The 22,844-nt window shown below is 43.5% G+C and overlaps 1 protein-coding gene across 1 annotated transcript in view; it reads left to right on the top strand.

Moving 5' to 3' along the window:
- Positions 1–22,516, top strand: part of LOC132818868 (mucolipin-3-like) — a 35,434-nt gene extending 12,918 nt beyond the window's left edge. Inside the window, exons 6-12 of the mRNA XM_060830022.1 lie at positions 1,256–1,355; positions 6,564–6,676; positions 6,771–6,920; positions 15,832–15,933; positions 16,032–16,154; positions 18,053–18,259; positions 22,382–22,516. Coding sequence (XP_060686005.1) covers positions 1,256–1,355; positions 6,564–6,676; positions 6,771–6,920; positions 15,832–15,933; positions 16,032–16,154; positions 18,053–18,259; positions 22,382–22,516 — 930 coding nt within the window. The remainder of the gene's footprint in view (positions 1–1,255; positions 1,356–6,563; positions 6,677–6,770; positions 6,921–15,831; positions 15,934–16,031; positions 16,155–18,052; positions 18,260–22,381) is intronic.
- Positions 22,517–22,844: the final 328 nt, after the last annotated feature.

Below are 22,844 nucleotides of genomic sequence, written 5' to 3'. Positions count from 1 at the left end.
CCCCTTTAACTTTACTGATGGGTCTAGGGCAATTCTTTTCTTGGGTGTGAGTCAAGAATTTGACCATTTGCTGAGGTCAAAGTCATATTACATGTCTCTCTCAACCTATAAATCTAGATTTGAACTCCCATCAAGAGAATACATGTCAGTTTAATGTGAAGGCTCGTTTCCACAGAAATGACTACACTAGTGAATGTCTTTGGCAGGGTGATTTTCCCCAGCCCAGCTCTGAATAAGATGATACTTTTAATGTTAACAATACATCATATGATCTAGAAGCAGAATTAGGATTAGATTAGATTACTTAGTGTGGAAACAGGTCCTTCGGCCCAACAAGTCCACGCCGAAGCGCAACCCACCAATACCCCTACATTTACCCCTTACCTAACACTATGGGCAATTTAGCATGGCCAATTCATCTGATGGGATATTCGGCCCATCAGATCTCCTCCTCCAGTCAATCATAGCTGACATGTTTCTCATTCCCCATTCTCTTGCTTTTCTCTATAACCCTCGATCCCCTTACTAATCAGAAGCCTAATCAATCTTTGTCTTAATTACACTCAATGACTTGGCCCCCACAGCCCTCTGCGGCAATGGCTTCCATCGACTAACCACCCTCCAGCTGAAGAAATTCCTCCATCTCCATTCTAAAGGGTCTTCCCTTCACTGAGGTTGTGCCCTTCGGTTCTGGTCTCTCCTAGTAGTGGAAATCTTCTCCACATCGACTGTATCCAGGCCTTTCAGTATTCTGTAAGTCTCAATGAGATTCTAAACTCCATCTAGTACAGTCCCAGAGTCCTCAACTACTCTTCATGTGACAAGCCCTTCGTCCCTGGGATCATCCTTGTTAACCTTCTCTGGACCGCCCCCAAGTCATGATCCTTGGGTTAAACCTCCACCAGTCATGTGTCTCTGATGAAAGAGTAGCCCTGTGCTCGAGTAGATCTGTACGGTGACTTTACCGTTCCTAATATTACAGACTCCATCTCAACAATACCAGGCAGGCCAGGCACAAAGCCTTCGGGTGTCAAAAAGCCTTCATTGTCTGAAGAGCTTCAATTTCATTGTAAGACATGTGGCTTTTGTCAGATTCGGCGATGTATGTGGGAGTGCATGGCATGAAGGACATTGTATAGAGGGAGCCTATAACTTAATGATCTACACAATAGCAAAGCAATACAGGGACCATTAATGAATCTATCCAGAGGAGCACTGGCCTAATCATTCAAATGTTGTTCTCTTTGTCTTGTAGATTACTTTTGACAATAAAGCACACAGTGGAAGAATGCAAATTAACTTGGACAACGATGTTTCTATTCGGGAGTGTAAACGCTGGCATGTAACTGGGGGCAGTATGTGTGTTTTCATTTACTCTCTGTTGACAAAGAATTTGTTTAATTTAGTTTAATGAGTTCTGTGTTGAAACCAGTTGCTCCAGATCCCTCTATAAAGAGTTGTAAGGGGTGGGCAGGAAAGTGTGACTGAGGCTGAGATGAAATCAGCCATGATGGTTTTAAATGGTGGAACAGACTCAAGGGGCTGAGTGGTTTCCTCCTCCTTGTTCTTTGTGTAAGGTCACTGCTGATCATTTAGTTCCCCCCTGTGACCAATGGGTATTTCTTTTAATGTTTAATCATGTCTGGGTGTAAATAATGCTGGTATTTATTGTCCATTCCTAATTGTCTTTGGGTCATGCTCTTGCAGTCCTTGTGGGTCAAAGCGCATCCGGAGTGCTGTTTAAGATCTTCTGCAGTGACTTTTGTCCAATAGAGTCATAGAGATGTACAGTATGGAAACAGACCCTTCGGTCCAACTCATCCATGCTGACCAGATATTCCAACCCAATCTAGTCCCATTTGCCAGCACTTGTCCCATATCCCTCTTAAACCCTTCCTATTCATATACCCATCCAAATGCCTTTTAAATGTTGCAATTGTACCAGCCTCCACCACTTCCTCTGGCAGCTCATTCCACACATGCACCACCCTCTGTGTGGAAAAGTTGCCCCTTGGATCTCTCTTATATCCTTCCCCTCTCACCCTAAACCTATGCCTCTCTAGTTCTGTACTCCCCCAACCCCAGGGAAAAGACCTTGTCTATTTCCCCTTATTCACACCCCTCATAATTTTCTAAAGCTCTATAAGGTCACCCCACAGCCTCCAGCGCTCCAGGGAAGACATGCTTGTAAATCTGCAGAATTCATAACAATGCTATATTTGCATTGCACCTTTAAAATGATCAGAGCTAAAGTGCTTCATAGCCATATTATAAAATATGGTCCTGAGCCACCAAACTAGATATTAAGGTTGATTCATCAAAAACTTGGTCAGAAATCTAAGTTTTGTCAAGGCTTCACTTTGGAGGGAGGTGAGACTTGAGGTTATGGCACATATTCCAGAGCATGGGGCCCAGGCAACTGAAAGAACATAAATCATGGCAGAGTAATTCAAATCAAGGATACAACGTGATGTAACTGTTGTTTTATGCATATTTAAAATGTTTGGGTTTTGAGTTTAAAAACACAAAAACACGGGATATTAAGTTAATAATTAGCTTGTAAATGTCTCTGAGGCCATGGTGATTCCTTTTTCAACTGTTTGAGAGCTACTTTGATCGTCTAATGGGTTAGACTGTTGAAGCAGCTGTAGGCCATTCAGTCTGTCAAATCTGGTCGACATTCGATGAGATTCTGGCTGATCTGATAATCCTTAACTCCACTTTCTTGCCCATGAGTACTTTTATTCATTAAAAATCCGACTCAGCTTTGAATATATTTAACAGTTTTGCTGCTACAGCCTCTGAAGTAAAGAAAAACTCCCAGATTCACTACCCTCAAAGAGAATTCCTCTTCATCTCCAAAAGCACAAATATGCTGGAGATCACAGTGGGTCAGGCAGCATCCATGGAGAGTGAGCAAGCTCAGCTTTCAAGTTTAGATGACTCTACATCAGAGCTTAACCTGCTGTGATTTGTAGCATTGTTTTTTGCTGTTTTTGGTACAGATTCCAGTTTCTGCAATAATTTGCTTTTCTTCTCTGTTTGAAATGTGATCCCTTATTCTGAGATGATGCCCTCCTAGACTCTTCCACGAGGGGAAGCTATCTCTCCACATCCACCCTGTCAAGCCCTCTCAGAATTTTGTATATTTCAATAAGGTCACCTTTCCATCAAAGCTCCATTTAGGCCCAACCCATAAGCGAATCCATCCATACTCAGGATCGGGTGTGTGCACCCTCTCTGGACTGCCTCCACTGTCAGAGTGTCATTCCTTAGACGAGATCCCAAACTAGTCACTGTATCCAGTTGTGGTCTGGTTTGTTATACTTGTTACAGTTTTAGTGAGACTTCCCTGGTTTTATGCTGCATTCATTCTGAAATAAAAGCATTTCATTTGCCTTCCCTATTCCCGGATGAATGTAGATGCTAGCTTTTTGATTGATACATAAAGAATTCCAAATCCTGTGCTGTAGCTTCCTGCAGTCTTTCTCCATTTAAATAATATTCAGCTCCTCTACCTATCCTTCTAAAATGCACAACATATTTTCCTCCATTACATTCCTCCTGCCAAGATTTTGCCTATTCATTTCATGTGTCTACATCCCTCTACAGACTTTGTCATCGCCACCACTTGCCTTTCCATTTATTTTCATATCATCATCAAACTTGGCTACAGTGCGTTTACTTTTGTCATATGAATCATTAATTTAGTTTGTAATTGAAATGGTTAGATTCCCTACAATGTGGAAACAGACCCTTCAGCTCAACAAGTCCACACCGACCCTTCGGTGCACCTAACACTATGAAAATGTGTTGCTGGTTAAAGCACAGCAGGTCGGGCAGCATCCAAGGAATAGGAAATTTGACGTTTCAGGCATAAGCCCTTCATCATTCCTGATGAAGGGCTTATGCCCGAAACGTCGAATTTCCTATTTCTTGGATGCTGCCCGACCTGCTGTGCTTTAACCAGCAACACATTTTCAGCTGTGATCTCCAGCATCTGCAGACCTCATTTTTTACCCACCTAACACTATGGGCAATTTAACATGACCAATTCACCTGACTTGCACTACTTTGGATTGTGGGAGGAAACTGGAGCACCTGGAGGAAACCCACGCAGACACGGGGGAAATACTTTGTTTATTTATCCTATCCATGCCCCTCACAGCACCAAGGACCTGGGTTTGCTTCCAAAGCTGGAAGCAAACCCAGGTCCCTGGTGCTGTGAGGCAGCAGTGCTCACCACTGTGCTGCCCCCTTTAATAACTGTGGCCCCAGCACTGATTCCCTTAGCACTCTGCTAGCTACAGGTTACCAACCTCGCCATTATCCCAACAAAATTGAGGGGCATGGATAGGATAAATAGACAAAGTATTTTCCCTGGGGTGGGAGTCCAGAACTAGAGGGTATAGGTTTAGGGTGAGGGGAAAGATATAAAAGACCCAAGGGGAAACTTTTTCAAGCAGAGGGTGGTACATATATGGAATGAGCTGCCAGAGGAAGTGGTGGAGGCTGGTACAACTGCAACATTTAAAAGGCATCTGGATGGATGTATGAATAGGAAGGGTTTGGAGGGATATGGGCCGGGTGCTGGTAGGTGGGACTAGATTGGGTTGGGATATCTGGTCAGCATGGACAGGTTGGACCAAAGGATCTGTTTCCATGCTGTACATCTCTATGACTCTATGATGTCCTTTATAATAGGCTCATTTTCTCAATAACAGACATTAAGCTGACTGGCTTATAGTTACCTGTCCTTTGGCTCCTTCACTTTTTGAATAAGAGTGTTTCATCGGCAGTTTTGCAATCCTCTGGAACTTCTAGAATTTTAAGGTTGAGTAATATGGACAATTGTACTCTAGGTTTATTGCTGGAAATTTCTGGATTGGAAGTTTATTTTAGTTTAAGGGAAGCACAGAGAGACTTGTTTCAGTTTTTAAAATTGTTTTGGGCAGTTCTGTGAGCCTATGCAGCGATGTATTTATAATGCAGATTCCCTGAGAAGGGGAGAATATCATAAACTAGAATATCGTAGAATAAGGCATTAGAGATATCCCAACACTCCCAATCCTGAAAGGACTTAAACATTTATGATAACTGCAGGAATAAACTATATCAGAGGCTAGGAGTTAGTCACAGTTACCCAAACCTGTCAAGACATCTAGGGAAAGGGATTCTGGTGTGAGTACTCTACTGGGAATATAGTCTTATTAAACTTGTGAAGGAATATTTTGGGATTGGTGTGATGATACTATTGCTTTATATTTAAAACACATTGAATTTGCATTCATAAAATGAATAAGCTAAGCAATTTATCTATCATTTTCTTTGATAAATTTAGTTTTATTGTGAAAACAAAACCTGCAGCAATGTTTGCTTCTGTCCAATGGAAGGCCACTGTTAAACCGAATCAAAATGCAATCTATTGTGCCAGATTTCCCTCTGGGATCTGATGTGTCCAGTAATAACAATAGATTGGACCGTGACGACAAGAAGCCCAAAGTAAATAAGTGCAGATAGCTGGGAGGGTTGTGTGGCTGAAGGAGATTCCAGAGAAGGCTGGGTTTGAGGGTCTTATGAAATTTGGCAGAGGGATGATAGGGGAATGGGCATTGGAGTGACATGCGATGCTGACAGTAGAGTTTTGGATAATCTGAAACTTTGTGGATGGTTCAAGTGGGAGAGCAGCCAGGAATATGTTGGAACAGTCACTTCTCAAGGTAAGGAGTGAGTGGCATGGGATGGAATGTTCCAGACTGGGTAAGGAAGGCAGGTTTCTTTCCCAGAAGCATGTTATTTGGGTTTTCACCAAAATACTTGTAAATGAAGTATTTGTGAATCTAGTGGATAAATCATTGGTACTTGGACAGTCCTGCCAATCTAATCTGTACTTTTAAGGTCACTTTTACGGAAAAGCTGTTGAAATCAAACTGCCGTGGTGGGTTTTGAACTTGTCTGGTTTATTAATCTAGTAATTCAGTAAGGTGACCACAATACTAGTCTAGGCAGAAGTGGGCACTAGTCTACCCCATTCATGTACAGAATGGGAAGATTGTATTTGGCAATGGATTGCGACAGCGCTGTGATGCATCTCAAACCTCAATCTCCCAAATCCCTCTGCTCTTCAAAAACAACTACTTTCACTGGCCGCAAAAATACTGGCTGTGTTTTGTTTCAGCCAGAATATAATGCCTGGCACTTGTTGAGATTCCGATTCTGAATGGGGCATTATAGAATCACGGAACTATAAAGGATGGGAAAGAGTAACCCTATTACTCTTTGTGGGGAGGGGGGAAGAGGGTGAGGAGAGAAACAAAACTAAATAAACAAATGATGGAGGGGATGGGGCAAACTCTACAATGTTCCAATCTCTCCTAACATAACTATTTTGCCATCAACCGTGCTCATTGTAAGATGCACACCTGTCCACTAGATGGAGTGTCAGACCTGCTATCCATCAACAGTTGTTGGTATAAAATGTCTTCGAATTGATGGCTGGCATTTAGCTGTGATTTGCTTTGGTAATTTTTAAATTTAAATTTGCATTTCTCTCTTTCTCCAAGTACAAAGGAACACTCACTACATGATGGTCTTTGATGCCCTTATTGTTGTGATTTGTTTGAGCTCGTTAATTCTCTGCACCCGATCTGTTATCAATGGGATAAAGCTGCAGAATGTACGTATGGGACTGAATAAGGAGAGATTTGTTTCCTTGTAGTTCTGCTGGAAAACGTGCTCCTCAGTAACTACAGCTGCTTCTTACCCTTCAGGAGTTTGTTGACTTCTTCTTGCTCCACTACAATAAGAACGTGGCGTGGTCTGACCGCATGGAGTTTGTCAATGGCTGGTACATCCTGATCATCATTAGTGATTTGCTGACCATCATTGGATCTGTCCTAAAAATGGAAATTGAGGCTAAGGTAAGGGACAAGGATCCAGCCTGATATTTGAACTTGAGAAGTGATTTTGGGTCATTTTGTCCCTGCTTTACCAATCAATATAGTCCTTGATGCTGATCAAACCTACATCCACTTCCCTGTCTATTGTGCATGGGCTGCAGGACCCTGGAGCAGTTTTGTGATAATGTTATAGAGCTGCACATCATGAAGTATAAATAACACAATGTGGGTGGAGTTGGCTTTGTTTTAAGAGCACATGGCTGTGAACATCTGGAAATAGATCAGTCCTTGCCAAATGTAATTAAAAATCACAGCTTGGTACGCAAATGATGAATATTGTAGTATTTAGCTTTAATGCTCATTAAATAACGAGACTTTGAAATCTAAACCTGAAAACAATTCTTGATTTTTGTCTCTTCCTCCACACTTCTGTCTTTGGACTTGATCAGTGTGACATCCGACCCCACAATCAGACCAGCCACTTCCTATAATTCCTTTGGAGATTGAAGACTATGCTGTTTCTGGACAGAGAGAACAATGGGATGCAGACAATCGCAGATATTCACTGCCCTTTTGGATGCAGAAATTTTAACCTTGTTCTGGTCCTAAACGATCAGCCATGTATCCAGCCAGGCTCCTCTATTAAGACTAGAACATGTAGGAGCAGAAGTAGACCATTCGGCCCATTGAGTCTGCCCTGCCCTTTCAATGAGATCGTTGTTGACCTGATAATCCTCAACTCCACTTTCCTGCCTTTTTCCCCATAACCCTTCGTTCTCTTCCTGATTAAACATCTGTCCTTCAGCCTTGAACATACTTAATGTCCCAGCCTCAACAGCACTCTGTGCTAAAGAATTCCACAAATTCAGCAATCTCAGGACAAATTCCTCCTCATCTCTTTGATTGACAACTGCTTATTCACTCTGACCCTTTAAGGAATCTAATCTGCTGTCCTGACCTGGTCTGACCCATAGCAATGGAGTTGACTTTCTTGAGGGGTACATCAGGTTCCAAGAGATCGAATGCGTTAGGGGACTCTCTAGCCTGAGGCACAGACAGATGTTTCTGTGGCCGGTAGCAAAAAATCAGAATGGTGTTGCCTCCCTGTTGCCAGGATCTAGGATGTCTCCGAGACCGTGCAGAATGCTCAAGGGGGAGCGGGATCAGCAAGAAGTCATTGTCCACATTGGAACTAATGACACAGGAAGGGGAAAGGTTGAGATTCTGAATGGAGAATATAGAGTTAGGCAGGAATTTAAAAAATCCTTGAAGGTGGTAATATCTGGATTACTCCCGGTGCTGTGAGTGAATGAGGTTAGGAATAGGAGGATAGAGCAGATGAATGCATGGCTGAGGAGCTGGTGAGTGGGAGAAGGATTCACATTTTTGGATAATTGGAAGCTGTTTTGGGATAGAAGTGACCTGTACAAGAAGAACGGATTGCACCTGAATTGGAAGGGGACTAATATACTGGCAGGGAGATTTGCTAGAGCTGCTCAGGATTTAAACTAGTAAAGTGGAGGGGTGGGACACAGGGAGATGGTGAGGAAAGAGATCAATCTGAGACTGGTACAATTGAGAAAAGAAACAAGTCAAACAGTCAGGGCAGGCAGAGAACAAGGCAGGACTGATAAATTAAACTGCATTTATTTCAATGCAAGGGGCCTAACAGGGAAGGCAGATGAACTCAGGGTATGGTTAGGAACAAGGGACTGGGATATCATAGCAATTACAGAAACATGGCTCAGGGATGGACAGGACTGGCAGCTTAATGTTCCAGGATACAAACACTACAGGAAGGGAGGAAAGAACATAGAACATAGAACAATACGGCACAGAACAGGCCCTTCGGCCCACGATGTTGTGCCGAACATCTATCCTAGATTAAGAACCCATCCATGTACCTATCCAATTGCCGCTTAAAGGTCGCCAATGATTCTGACTCTACCACTCCCATGGGCAGCGCATTCCATGCCCCCACCACTCTCTGGGTAAAGAACCCACCCCTGACATCTCCCCTATACCTTTCACCCCTCACCTTAAATTTATGTCCCCTTGTAACACTCTGTTGTACCCGGGGAAAGAGTTTCGGATTGTCTACTCTATCTATTCCTCTGATCATCTTATAAACCTCTATCAAGTCACCCCTCATCCTTTGCCGTTCCAACGAGAAAAGGCCGAGAACTCTCAACCTATCCTCGTACGACCTAGTCTCCATTCCAGGCAACATCCTGGTAAATCTTCTCTGCACCCTCTCCAAAGCTTCCACGTCTTTCCTAAAGTGAGGCGACCAGAACTGCACACAGTACTCCAAATGTGGCCTAACCACATTTGGAAAGAGGAGGAGAAGTGGCATTTTTGATAAGTAATAGCATTACAGCTGTACTGAGGGAAGATATTCCCGGAAATGCAACCAGGGAAGTTATTTGAGTGGAACTGAGAAATAAGAAAGGGATGATCACCTTACTGGGATTGTATTATATACCCCCCGATAGTCAGAGGGAAATTGAGAAACAAACTTGTAAGGAGATCTCCTTTATCTGCAAGAATAATAGGGTGGTTATGGTTGGGGATTTTAACTTTCCAAACATAGACTGGGACTGCCATGGTGTTAAGGGTTTAGATGGAGAGGAATTTAAGTGTGTACAAGACCATTTTCAGTCTGTGGATGTACCTACTAGAGAAGGTATAAAACTTGACCACTCTTGGGAAATAAGGCAGGGCAAGTGACTAAGGTGTCAGTGGGGGAGCACTTTGGGGCCAATGACCATAATTCTATTGGATTTAAAATTAGTGATGGAAAAGGATAGACCAGATTGAAAAGTTGAAGTTCTAAATTGGAGAAAGGCCAATTTTGATAGTATTAGGCAAGAGCTTTCGAAAGCTGATTGGAGGTAGATGTTCGCAGGTAAAGGGATGGCTGGAAAATGGGAAGCCTTCAGAAATGAGACAACAAGAATCCAGAGAAAGTATATTCCTGTCAGGGTGAAAGGGAAGGCTGGTAGGTGTAGAGAATGCTGGATGACGAAAGAAATTGAGGGTTTGACGAAGAAAAAGAAGGAAGCATAAGTCAGGTATAGAGGAGACCGATTGAATGAATCCTTACAGTATAAAGGCAGTAGAAGTATACTTGAGAGAAATCAGGAGGGCAAAAAGGGGCCATGAGGTAACTTTCTCAAATAGAGTTAAAGAAAATCCAAAGGGTTTTTACAAATACTTTAAGGGCAGAAGGGTAACTAGGGAGAGAATAGGGCCCCTCAAAGATCAGCAAGGTGGTTTTGTGTGGAGCCGCAGGACATGGGGGCAATACTAATTGAGTATTTTGCATCAGTGTTTACTGTGGAAAAGGATATGGAAGATATAGACGTAGGGAAATAGATGGTGACACCTTGAAAAATGTCCATATTACAGAGGAGGAAGTGCTGGATATCTTGAAACACATTAAAAGTGAATAAATCCCCATGACCTGATCAGGTGTACCCTAGAACTCTGTGGGAAGCTGGGGAAGTGATTGCTGGGCCTATTACTGAGATATTTGTATCATCGATAGTCACAGGTGAGGTGCTGGAAGACTGGAAGTTGGCTAACATGGTGCCACTGTTTAAGAAGGGCAGTAAGGACAAGCCAGGGAACTATAGACTGGTGAGCCTGACATCGGTGGTGGGCAAAGTGTTGGAGAAAATCCTGAGGGACGTGTACACTTATTTGGAGAGGCAAAGACTGATCAGGGATAGTCAACATGGTTTTGTGCGTGGGAAATCATGTCTCACAAACTTGATTTTGAAGAAGTAACAAAGAGGATTGATGAGGGCAGAGCAGTAGATGTGATCTATATGGACTTCAGCAAGGTGTTTGACAAGGTTCCCCATGGGAGAATTATTAGCAAGGTTAGATCTCATGGAATACAGGGAGAACTAGCCATTTGGATCCAGAACTGGCTCAAAGGTAGAAAACAGAGGGTGGTGGTGGAGGGTTGTTTTTCAGACTGGAGGCCTGTGACCAGTGGAGTGCCACAAGGATCGTTGCTGGGTCCATTACACTTCGCCATTTACATAAATGATTTGGATGTGAGCATAAGAGGTACAGTTAGTAAGATTGCAGATGACACCAAAATTGGAGGTGTAGTGGACAGCAAAGAAGGTTACGTCAGAGTACAACAGGATCTTGACCAGATGGGCCAATGGGCTGAGAAGTGTCAGATGGAGTTTAATTTAGATAAATGCGCGGTGCTGCATTTTGGGAAAGCAAATGTGAACAGGATTTCACACTTAATGGTAAGGTTCTAGGGAGTGTTGCTGATTCATGACACGTTGGAGTGCAGGTTCATAGCTCCTTGAAAGTGGAGTCGCAGGTAGATAAGATAGTGAAGAAGGCATTTGGTATGCTTTCCTTTATTGGTCAGAGTATTGAGTACAGGAGTTGGGAGGTCATGTTGCGGCAGTACAGGACATTGGTTAGGCCACTGTTGGAATATTCAGTTGAACAGAGGGAACTATGGAGCTATGAGGGAGGAGCTGGCCAAAGTGCCATACCCTAGCGGGGATGGCAGTGGAACCACAATGGCAGGTATTTCTGGATATAATACAGAAGGTGCAGGGTCAGCTCGTTCCAAAGAGGAAGAAAGATCCTAAGGGGAGGCAAGGGTGGCCGTGGCTGACGAGGGAAGTTAAGGACTGTATAAAGATAAGAGAGAAGTAATATAACATAGCAAAGATGAATGGGAAGCTGGAGGATTGGGAAACTTTTAAAGAGCAACAGAAGATAACTAAAAAGGCAGTATGCGGAGAAAAAAATGAGGTACAAAGGTAAACTGGCCAAAAATATAAAGGAGGATAGTAAAGGTTTTTTTTAAGGTATGTGAAAAGAAACAAAATGGTTAAGACTAAAATTAGGCCCTTGAAGACACAAATGGGTGAATTTATTATGGGGAACAAGGAAATGGCAGAAGAGTTGAATAGGTACATTGGATCTGTCTTCACCGGGGAAGATGCAAGCAATCCCCCAGATGTAATTGTGGCTGAAGGACCTGAACTGAAGGGAATTTATATTAGGCAGGCGATGGTGTTGGAGAGACTGTTGGGTCTGAAGGCTGATAAGTCCCTGGGACCTGATGGTCTACATGCCTGATGGTACACCTGATGGGTACTGAAGGAGGTGGCTCTAGAAATCGTGGATGCATTGGTTATCATTTTCCAATGTTCTATCGATTCAGGATCGGTTCCTGCAGATTGGAGGGTGGCTAATGTTGTCCCACTTTTCAAGAAGGGAGGGAGAGAGAAAACCGGCAATAAAATACTGGTTTGCCTGACTTCAGTGGTGGGACAGATGCTGGAGTCAATTATTAAGGATGAAATTATGACTCATTTGGGTAGCAGTGACAGGATAGGTCAGAGTCAACACTGAAATCATGCTTGACTAATTTTTTGAGGATGTAACTATGAAGATGGACAATGGAGAGCCAGTATATGTGGTGTACATAGTCTTTCAGAAAGTCTTTGATAAGGTCCCACATAGGAGGATAGTGAGCAAACTTAGGGTGCATGGTATTGGGGACAAAGTACTGACTTGGGTTGAAAATTGGCTAGCTGACCGGAAGCAAAAAGTAGTGATAAACGGCTCCCTTTTGGAGTTGCAGGTGGTGACCAGTGGGGTACCGCAGGGATCAGTGCTGGGATGGCAGCTTTTTACAATGTACATTAATGATATAGATGAAGGTATGAAAAGTAATATCAGCAAATTTGCTGATGACACAAAGCTGGGTGGCAGGTGAAATGTGAGGAGGATGTTATGAGAATACAGGGTGACTTGGACAGGCTAGGTGAGTGGACGGATGCATGGCAGATGCAGTTTAATGTGGCTAAATGTATGATTATCCACTTTGGCAAGAACAGGAAGGCAGATTACTACCTAAATGGAATCAAGTTGGGTAAAGGGGCAGTACAGAGAGATCTGGGTGTTCTTGTACATCAGTCAATGAAAGCAAGCATGTAGGTACAGCAGGCAGTGAAGAAAGCTAATATTATGCTGGCCTTCATAACAAGAGGAATTGAGTATAGGAGCAAAGAGGTCCTTCTGCAGCTGTACAGGGCCCTGGTGAGACTGCACCTGGAGCATTGTGCGCAGTTTTGGTCTCTAAATTTGAGGCTATTCTGGCTATTGAGTGAGTGCAGCGTAGGTTCACGAGGTCAATTCCCGGAATGGTGGGACTATCATATGTTGAAAGATTGGAGCGAGTGGGCTTGTATACACTTGACTTTAGAAGGCTGAGCGAGGATCTGATCAAGACGTATAAAATTATTCATGGATAGGGCACTCTGGAGGCAGGAAGCATGGATCTGCTGATGGGTGAGTCCAGAACCAGAGGACACAGTTTAAAAATAAGGGGTAGGATATTTAGAACAGAGTTGAGGAGAAACTTCTTCACCCAGAGAGTGGTGGGTGTGTGGAAGGCTGTGGAGGCCAAGTCTCTGGATACTTTCAAGACGGAGTTGGATAGAGCTCTTAAGGATAGTGGAATCAAGAATTATGGAGATACAGCAGGAACAGTATACTGATTGAGGATGATCATCCATGATCATGATGAATGGTGGTGCTGGCTCGAAGGGCCAAATGGCCTCCTACTGCACCTATTGTCTATTGTGTGCAATTCTGGTCTCCTTCCTATTGGAAAGATGTTGTGAAACTTGAAAGATTCTGAAACGATTTACAAAGATGTTGCCATGGTTGAAGGATTTGAGCTATAGGGAGAGGTTGAATAGGCTAGGGCTGTTTTCCCTGGAGCATCAGAGGCTGAGATCATCATGAGGCGCATGGATAGGATAAATAGACAAAGTCTCTTCCCTGGGGTGGGGGAGTCCAGAACTAGAGGGCCTAGATTAGGGTAAGGGGGAAAAGGTATGAGAGAGACCTAAAGAGGCAACCTTTTCACACAGAGGGCGGTACATGTATGGAATGAGCTGCCAGAGGAAGTGGTGGAGGCTGGTACAATTGCAACATTTAAGAGACATCTGGATGGGTATATGAATAGGAAGGGTTTGGAGGGATATGGGCCGGGTGCTGGCAAGTGGGACTAGATTGGGTTGGGATATCTGGTTGGCATGGACAGGTTTGACCGAAAGGTCTGTTTCCATGTTGTACATCTGACTCTGACTTTCAATAGCACCTCAGGCCATACAGTTCAAGGCCATTCTGGGATGGACAGTAACTGCTAGCCTTTCACACAGCACCTACCTCCTGTAAAGGTCCTTTTAAAAAAAGTCTACACAGTGAAAGATGTGTGTTACTGATGCTCCTGCAGCTATGTTGAATAAATGGTGTTTTGAGGAGCCTTACTTGTAAATGCAGTGGTAAAGACTTTGAATACTTTGCTGTTATTGTTTGAAATTCGAGAGTGTGGCGCTAGAAAAGCGCAGCAGGTCAGGCAGCATCCAAGGAGCAGGAGAATCAGTGTTTTGGGCATATTCCCCTCATGAGGCTAGACTTATACCTGAAACGTTGATTCTCCTGCTCCTCGGATGCTGCCTGACCTGCTGTGCTTTTCCACATTCTCTACTTTGATCTCCAGCACCTGCAGTGCTCACTCTCTCCCTGTTTTATTGTTTGAAAGTTTGGTTCCTAAAGTGGAGGAAAAATGAATTTTGGTCTTTTTGGTCTGACTTGTTTCTTTATAAATTGTTGTAAAGTCATTTTAAGTGACAGACAGACAATAGTCTTACCAGGGCTGTGCTCTTTAGAGGGAGAGGGGGTGTGGACAGCTGCTGGTTGTTTAGCCTGAGGGTTACTATGCCTCAGGCGAGCTTGAGAAAGAGAGTGCTTCATTGTAACCTCAGCCGGAGAGGGAATATAAAATCAAACCCACTCCAGTATCCCACTGCCTTGTAAACTAGCTGTCCAACCAACTGAGCTATCTGACCCCACACCAGGAGTTATTGTTAAGGCTTTGCTCAGTTGGATTTTCAACCCAGAGAGGTGAGGTTATTGTAGCAGATGTGTTGTTAACAGCAGTCTCAGGTGAGAAGGTTAATCTTGTGTTGAGGAACTATCACTTGTCCGAGATCCTGTGCCTTGCTGTCATTGGAAATGTGACTTGACAGAGGGCTGCTACCTACCCAGATGAAGTTTGCACTACGATGTGACCCATTGTCACTCTGGTTCTTTGAAAGTCCTTTGCAATTAAATCCTCTTTCCCCTGCTCCCTGGGCATGCAGTCTGTCTTTGTCTCTTTCAGCTTAGAAATTTCTTTTATTTTCAACCAATTCCTTTTGAAAAGTCAGAATTTAATCTCCCCCTACTGTTCTTCCAGGTGTTAATTTCTAGGTCTTCATTTGCTGCATTTACAAATATATAAAACAGGAGCAGTTTTAGGTGATTTGGCTCCTTCAGCCATTTTCACAGCTGAGCTAGTTGAATTAATTGCATTTTCCTTCTCTTTCCCCCTGAACCGTAGATCTTTTGCAAATTTATTTAAAATTTGTGTCCTTTGATTAAAGATCTCCTCCCTACATTGTTGCTAACTATTTATTTTTGTTCTACAAATCCTTTCTATAATTTTTGTACACCTCTATCAAATCTTGTTCAACCTGCATCCCCCCCCTCCCTTCCCCGCCCCCCACCTCAGATTCTCACACGTGGGGTTCTCTATGGGATGTTGTTGCATTTCCCACATCAGCTATTCTGTGGAATCTTCAACATTTTTGGAAATCTCCCATGAATGGCAATTGATGGGGGAGCAATTCTTAATTTTAAAGAGAGAGGGATGTATCTTTGATAATCAAAGGTAGTGAGGAATACGGGACCACGATTGCAGTACAGACGTGAACCTGTTGAAATGTGGAATTCTTTCAAGGGGCTGAAGGGTCTTCCTCGATGTTGAACTGGATCATGGATTACTGTATGCAACACTCCAACTTTAGTGTTTTATTTCCTTTTACAGAGCTTTGCATCCTATGACATTTGCAGCATCTTATTGGGAACAGCCACATTGCTGGTTTGGGTTGGAGTCATCCGATATTTGGGCTTTTTTGAAAAGTATAATGTAAGATATGGTAAAGTTCCTCACTCTTGCTTTCGCCTGACTCTCTCTCGGTCTCTCCCATCTTCCCATTTTGATGGCCCTCTTTGTTCTTATTGCAGGTCCTTATTATAACGCTGCGAGCAGCCTTCCCCAATGTTATTCGGTTTTGTTGCTGTGCCTCTATGATTTATCTGGGTTACTGCTTCTGTGGCTGGATTGTACTTGGACCCTACCATCAAAAGGTGAGTAAAAATAGAACATAAAACATGACCGTGCTCTTGATGGTTTCACAGGTTGGAGCAACAGTCTGAAGCCCATCTATCCCACACTCTCATTTTCATCCATATGTTTATCCAATAACCATTTAAATGCCCTTAAAGTTGGCAAGTCTACTACTGTTACAGGCATGGAATTCCATGCCCTTACTACTCTGAGTAAAGAACCTGCCTCTGACATCTGTCCTAAATCTATCACCCCTCAAGTTAAAACTGTCTCCTCATGTTGGTTTTCATCATTCCAGGCAAAGGCTGCCACTGTCCACCCTATCTAATTTTCTGATCATCTTGCATGTCTGTATAAAGTCACCTCTCAACCATCTCTCTAACAAAAACAGCCTCAGTCTTTCCTCCTAAGACCTTCCTTCCATACCAGGTAACATCCTGGTAAATCTCCTCTGAACCCTTTCCAAAGCTTCCACATCCTTCCTATAATGCGGTGACCAGAACTGTACACAATACTCCAAGTGCGGATGCACCAGAGTTTTGTGCAGCTGCAGCATGACCTCGTGGCTCTGAAACTCGATCTCTTCCCCCAATAAAAATTAACACACCGTATGCCTTCCTAATTACCCTAACAATCTGGGTGGCTAATTTCAGGGATATATGTACATGGACACAGATCTCTCGAGATTAGCGTGGTGCTGAAAAAGCACAGCAGGTCAGGCAGCATCCGAGGAACAGGAAACGCAATGTTTTGGGCAAAAACCCTTCATCAGGAATGTTCATTTTTCCTGCTCCTCCTGCTGTGCTTTTCCAGCACCACTCTAAACTAGACTCTGATCTCCAGCATCTGCAGTCCTCACTTTTGCCACTGAGATCTCTGTTCATCCACACTACCATATATCTTATTTGTCCTGCACTCCGTATTCCTGTTACTACTTCCAAAGTGAATCACCTCACAATTTTCTGTATTACACTCCATTTGCCACTTCTCAGCCCAGATCTGCAGCTTATCCCCAGGTCCCCCTGCAACCTGCAATATCCTTCAACACTATCCACAACTACACTGACCTCTGTGTCATCCGCAAGTTTACTAACCCATCCTTCTTCGCCCTCATCCAGGTCACTTATAAAAATGACAAACAGCAGTGGCCCCAAAACAGATCCTTGTGGTACCCCATTGGTAACTGAAATCCAGGATGAACATTTACCATCAACCACCATCCCCTGTCTCTTTCAATGAGCCAATTTCTGATCCAAACCACTAAATCACCCTCAATCCCATGCCTCCATATTTTGTGCAATAGTCTACCGTGGGGAACCTTATCAAATGCCTTACTGAAATCCAATTACACCACAACAACCGCTTTACCCTCATCCACCTGTTTAGTCACCTTCTCTAAGAACTCAGTTTGTGAGGCACGGCCTACCCTTCACAAAACTGTATTGACTATCCCTCATCAATTTATTCCTTTCTAGATGATTATCAATCCTTTCCAACATTTTATCCACAACCAAAGTAAGGCTCACTGGTTTATCATTACCCGGGTTGTCTCTACTCCTGTTCTCGAATAAGGAGACAACATTTGCTATCCTCCAGTCTTCTGGCACTATTCCTGTAGACAATGATAACATAAAGATCACAACTAAAGTCTCAGCAATCTCCTCCCTGGCTTCCCAGAGAATACTAGGATAAATCCCATCCGGCCCTGGGGACTTTTCTATTTTCATACTTGCCGGAATTTCTAAAACTTCCTCCTCATGAACCTCAATCTGGTCCAGCCTAATAGATTGTTTAAGGATTTATGTATGTAAAAAGCCAAGACGCTGGGGCTGGCATGTTCTGACAGTGTTGTGTGGATAACTATGATCCTGCCCTGACAAACTGAGTTATTGTGTGTCTCTGGTTTCTCCCCCGACAGTTTCGATCCCTGAATATGGTTTCCGAGTGCCTCTTCTCCTTGATCAATGGGGATGACATGTTTGCCACTTTTGCGGCAATGCAGGACAAGAGCTATGTGGTCTGGGTGTTCAGTCGCATCTATCTGTCCACCTTCATCACCCTCTTCATCTACATGGTTCTAAGTCTCTTCATAGCCCTGATTACTGACACTTACGAAACTATCAAGGTAAGCAATCTTGCTGCCATTAAGTAGTGTCAGTGTCTAAATCAGCCATTCGATATCATGGGTGTCATTGGAACATGAAAGAGGCCACTTGGTCCCTTGAACTCTCCTGTTCAACAAGATCACAGCTGATCTGACTGCTCCCCGTTTCCATGTCCCCAGTAGTGCATTGCTTTTATCAGAAAGCTAGCCACCACTGCCTTTAAAAATATTCAAGAAGCTGTAGGGAGAGGCTGAGTACGCTGGGACTGTTTCCCCTGAAGTGTCGGAGGCTGAGGGGTGACCTTACAGAGATTTACAAAATCATGAGGGGTGTGGATAGGGTAAACAAAGTATCCACAAAGCAATGAATACCAGCCTGGTCTGACCAACCTCTCTTAATGACACCATCTGCCTCATGGGTCATTTACTACTCGCTGAGTGTGATTGATTGTAAATGATTCAGTAAAATTTATAAACTGTGTTTGGAGACTATATGATGCTGAGTTGTTGAATTCTGAAATCCCCTACTACAGTGACTGAATTAATAATGTCTTCAGGTTCCAATACTGCAGTTTTAGATGTTAATGTTATGGGCTAGGCCAGACCCCCTCAAAACATTTCAATAAAGTAGTCCGGGCCCTAACTTTGGCTGTTTGAAGCAGCTGTGTGGTGGATATTCCAGGAGGGATGCAGCTAGTCAAACCACTTAGTTTTAAATGAAAATAATTTATTTACAAGATTACTGAATGAAACACTAACAAAGGAGAACGGAATACAGATTAACATAACCTATCCGCACACCCAACAGATCCTCCAAATTCCTGCAACAATCCCCAGAAACACCCCTTGGCAAAAAAAGGTAAAATCAAACACTGGCTCTTCCAGGGGAGAGAGAGATGGCGGGGAGATTCAGTGTGGAACACCTTCTGTAAAGCTGTTTCTTGGACCAACAGCCTCAAAACTAACCGCTTTCAGTGACCAGCCATTCTGTTATAACCAAACCAGAGGAAAGCTGAGCTGGGAGACTGACTGACTGCTCCCCTTTCATTGTGCTATTTTTTTTTAAACTTGAAAGCCTTTTCCTGAGGCAGTATCTGTTAGCTATAATCAAACTGACCCTAAAACCCCTTTGCAACTTCTCTGGAAAGAAAAAGGCCCCAAGCATAACTTTGTTAAAGGAGTAGCACCGTCGCGTCAAATTCACTTAAAATCTAGAAAATTAAAATATTGCTGGTATCGGCATGAAATGTTGCAAGCAGTCAGATGTTATGTCACATGTTTGGAGCAGGTGGGTTTGAATTTGAGCCTCCTGGCTCAGATGTAGGGTACTACCATACACCATCAATATCCCCTCTGATATCTGTAAAGCTGTCTGTTCAATAGTTTTCCTGATTAACCAAATCATTTCCTTATTCTGAAGGATGTGAAACTTAAAACCCACTCCTTTGCTAACAGACTGACCCCTGGGGTAACAGGGCTGACCTATGAAATAAAACTGGATTGGTTAGGATTGTGTTCACTGGAGTTTAGAAGAATGAGGGGGGATCTCATATAGAAACCTGTAACATTCTCAGGGCTAGACAGGATAGACCCACAGGAATGATGTTCCCGATGACTGACTGTGAAGCCCCAGTACTAGGGGTCACAGTCTAAGGATAGAAGATGGGCCATTTAGGACTGAGATGAGAAATGTTTTCCTCCAAGGAGTGGGGAGCCTGTGGAATCTGCTGCTGAAGAAAATGGTTCAGGCCAAAACATATAAAATGCTTTCAAGAAGATGTTCAATATAGTTCTTAGATCTGAAGTGATCGGGGGAGGGGAGCAGGAACAGGGAACTGAGTTAGATGATCAGCCATGATAGTATTGAATGGTGCAGCAGGCCCAAAGGGCCGAATGGCCACCTGCTCCTGTTTTCTGTCTGTGTCCAAACAAATCAGAGCAATAAATACTTAGCTTTTCCCATGGTGCCCACATCCCAAGAATGAAGAATGCTTTGTACTGACTGCCCCCCACCCCCCACCCAGCCTTTTGCAGGGTATGGATGTCCTTGGACAATTGATATTCTACCATTTCCATTTGTTCTTGTGGTCTGAGAGTGTGAGAAGTATGTTGTGGTGTGACCTGAGCCCTTGATATCTAGGGGTTGAGTAATTGGTTCAGCCAATTCTGGAGCTGATTGGTTTGAAAAAAAATCCCCATTTGTACAGAAGTTGCTCTCCCCTGGACTGGCTGTGGAATGAAGGCGGCAGAAGCTGGGATAACTGTTAGGAATGTTTAGGATCAAGATGAGAAAATTCCTCTGAGTTGTGAATCTTTGGTATCTCTTCCTCCAAGGTTTGTGAATTCTCCCTCTTTTTAAACCTATTTAAGGCTGGGAGAGACAGAATTTTTTGGAAAATGGCAGAAATGGGAAGTAGGTGAGAAAATGGAGGTGACGATCAGCTGTGATTTTACTGGATGGCGGAGCAGGCTGGATGGTCATGTGCTGTTATTTCTTGTATCTATTATTCCCCCATAAACTCCATTTACTCCTGACCCATTGTCGTGTTCCCTGCTGTAGTAATGCTTCCTTTATCTAAATTGTTCAGACTGGAACCCAATTATAGACAAAAATGTGAAATGATATTGACTGGACCTCATTGGCTGTTAAGTGTCTGCGTGGTTTATAGATGAAATATATTTAACGATATTTTATCTATTTGTATTTTTTAAACTAACCGGTGACTTGTGCACTGCTTATGTGGCAGGGGAGGTGAATGTTCGCAAAAGCATGCGGCACGGTGGCACAGTGCCAGGGACCTGGGTTCAATTCCCGCCTCAGGCGACTGACTGACTGTGTGGAGTTTGCATATTCTCCCCGTGTCTGCGTAGGTTTCCTCCGGGTGCTCCGGTTTCCTCCCACAGTCCAAAGATGTGCAGGTCAGGCGAATTGGCCATGCTAAATTGCCCGTAGTGGTAGGTAAGGGGTAAATGTAGGGGTATGGGTGGGTTGCGCTTTGGCGGGTCGGTGTGGACTTGTTGGGCCGAAGGGCCTGTTTCCACACTGTAAGTAATCTAATCTAAAGCTGTTCTCAACTTTCCTTGTCCCCTCCAACCTTACATCTTGGACAATGAGCTGAAGGAGCTGTTTGAAGCTGTAACAGTTTTTGGTTCTGAATATTATTGGGGAGCCATTCAGGTTGGCTTTTGATTTTACATTTGATCAGAATGTCTGTCTGTAATCTCAGCAAACCATGGTGTCTCAAGCTGTCTAATTCAATTTCTGGGCAAGATGTACTGAGAGAAAGCACATTTCCTGGGTTGTAGAGTCAGTGTTATGTAGCACGGAAACAGTCCCTTTGGTCCAACTCGTCCATGCTGACCAGATATCCTAACCCATTTGCTCTTACTTGGCCCATATCCCCCTCAACCCTTCCTATTCATATACACATCCAGATGCCTTTTAAATGTTGCAATTGTACCAGCCTCCACCACTTCCTCTGGCAGTTCCATTCCATATATGCACCACACTGAAAAAGTTGCGCCTTAGGTCCCTTTTAAATTTTTCCCTTAAACCTATGCCCTCTAGTTCTGGACTTCCCCACCCCAGGGAAAAGACCTTGCCAATCACTCTATCCATGTCCCTCATGATTTTAGAAACCTCTTTTTAAAAAAAAATCACCCTTCAGCCTCCAATGCTCCAGAGAAAACAACCCCAGCCTATTCAGCCTTTCCCTATAGCTTAATCTCTCCAACTCTGACCGCCTTCTTGTAAATCTTTTCTGCACCTTTTTCACATTTCACAACATCCTTCCTATAGCAGGGAGAGCAGCATTGCACACAGTATTCCAAAAGTGGCTTAACCAATGCCCTATACAGCTGTGACAAGACCTCCCAACTCCTGTACTCAATACCCTGACCAACACAGGAAAGCATACCAAACACCACCCTCACTATCCTATCTACCTGTGACTCCACTTTCAAGGAGCTATGAACCTGCACTCCAAGGTCTCTTTGCTCAGCAACACTCCCTAGGACCTTAGGAAAGGGGAACACCTAATGGTAAGTGCAAAAGGATTGATGAGATTGTTGAACAAAATTCAATAACATGTCAAATAAGTTTGCGATTTCGATCAGCATTTGCTACTTTCCTATTTCCTTCAGCTTTACCAGCGGAACGGCTTTCCTCAGACTGACCTGCGTGTATTTATAGCTGAGTGTAAAGACCTGCCAGATTCTGGCAGGTATCGAGTGGAAACAGAGATGCCCCTCTCTCTCGCTTGCTGCTGTCGCAGGTGAGTTTGTGTCAAAAATCTGTTTGTCAGGTTGGTGTCATCATCTTGAGTGCCGTGATCTCCTTCTGAAAGGAAGATTCATCTTTTATACTTTGACAATAACTTTCCAGACACTTGAACCTTCACACTAAAGCTGATCGCTCATCTAATGTGGCTGTAATTAATTAGGTTTCTGCCAGCAAGTCAATGCTGGGTCCACTACTTTTCATCATTTTATAAAAATTTTTTTGTAGGTGAGCGTAAGAGGTATAGTTAGTAAGTTTGCAGATGACACCAAAATTGGAGGTGTAGTGGACAGTGAAGAAGGTTACCTCAGATTACAACAGGATCTG

Source organism: Hemiscyllium ocellatum, chromosome 9 (assembly GCF_020745735.1).
Source record: "Hemiscyllium ocellatum isolate sHemOce1 chromosome 9, sHemOce1.pat.X.cur, whole genome shotgun sequence".
In the NCBI taxonomy this organism is placed as follows: Eukaryota; Metazoa; Chordata; class Chondrichthyes; order Orectolobiformes; family Hemiscylliidae; genus Hemiscyllium; species Hemiscyllium ocellatum.
This window is presented reverse-complemented; position numbering and strand designations above follow the sequence as displayed.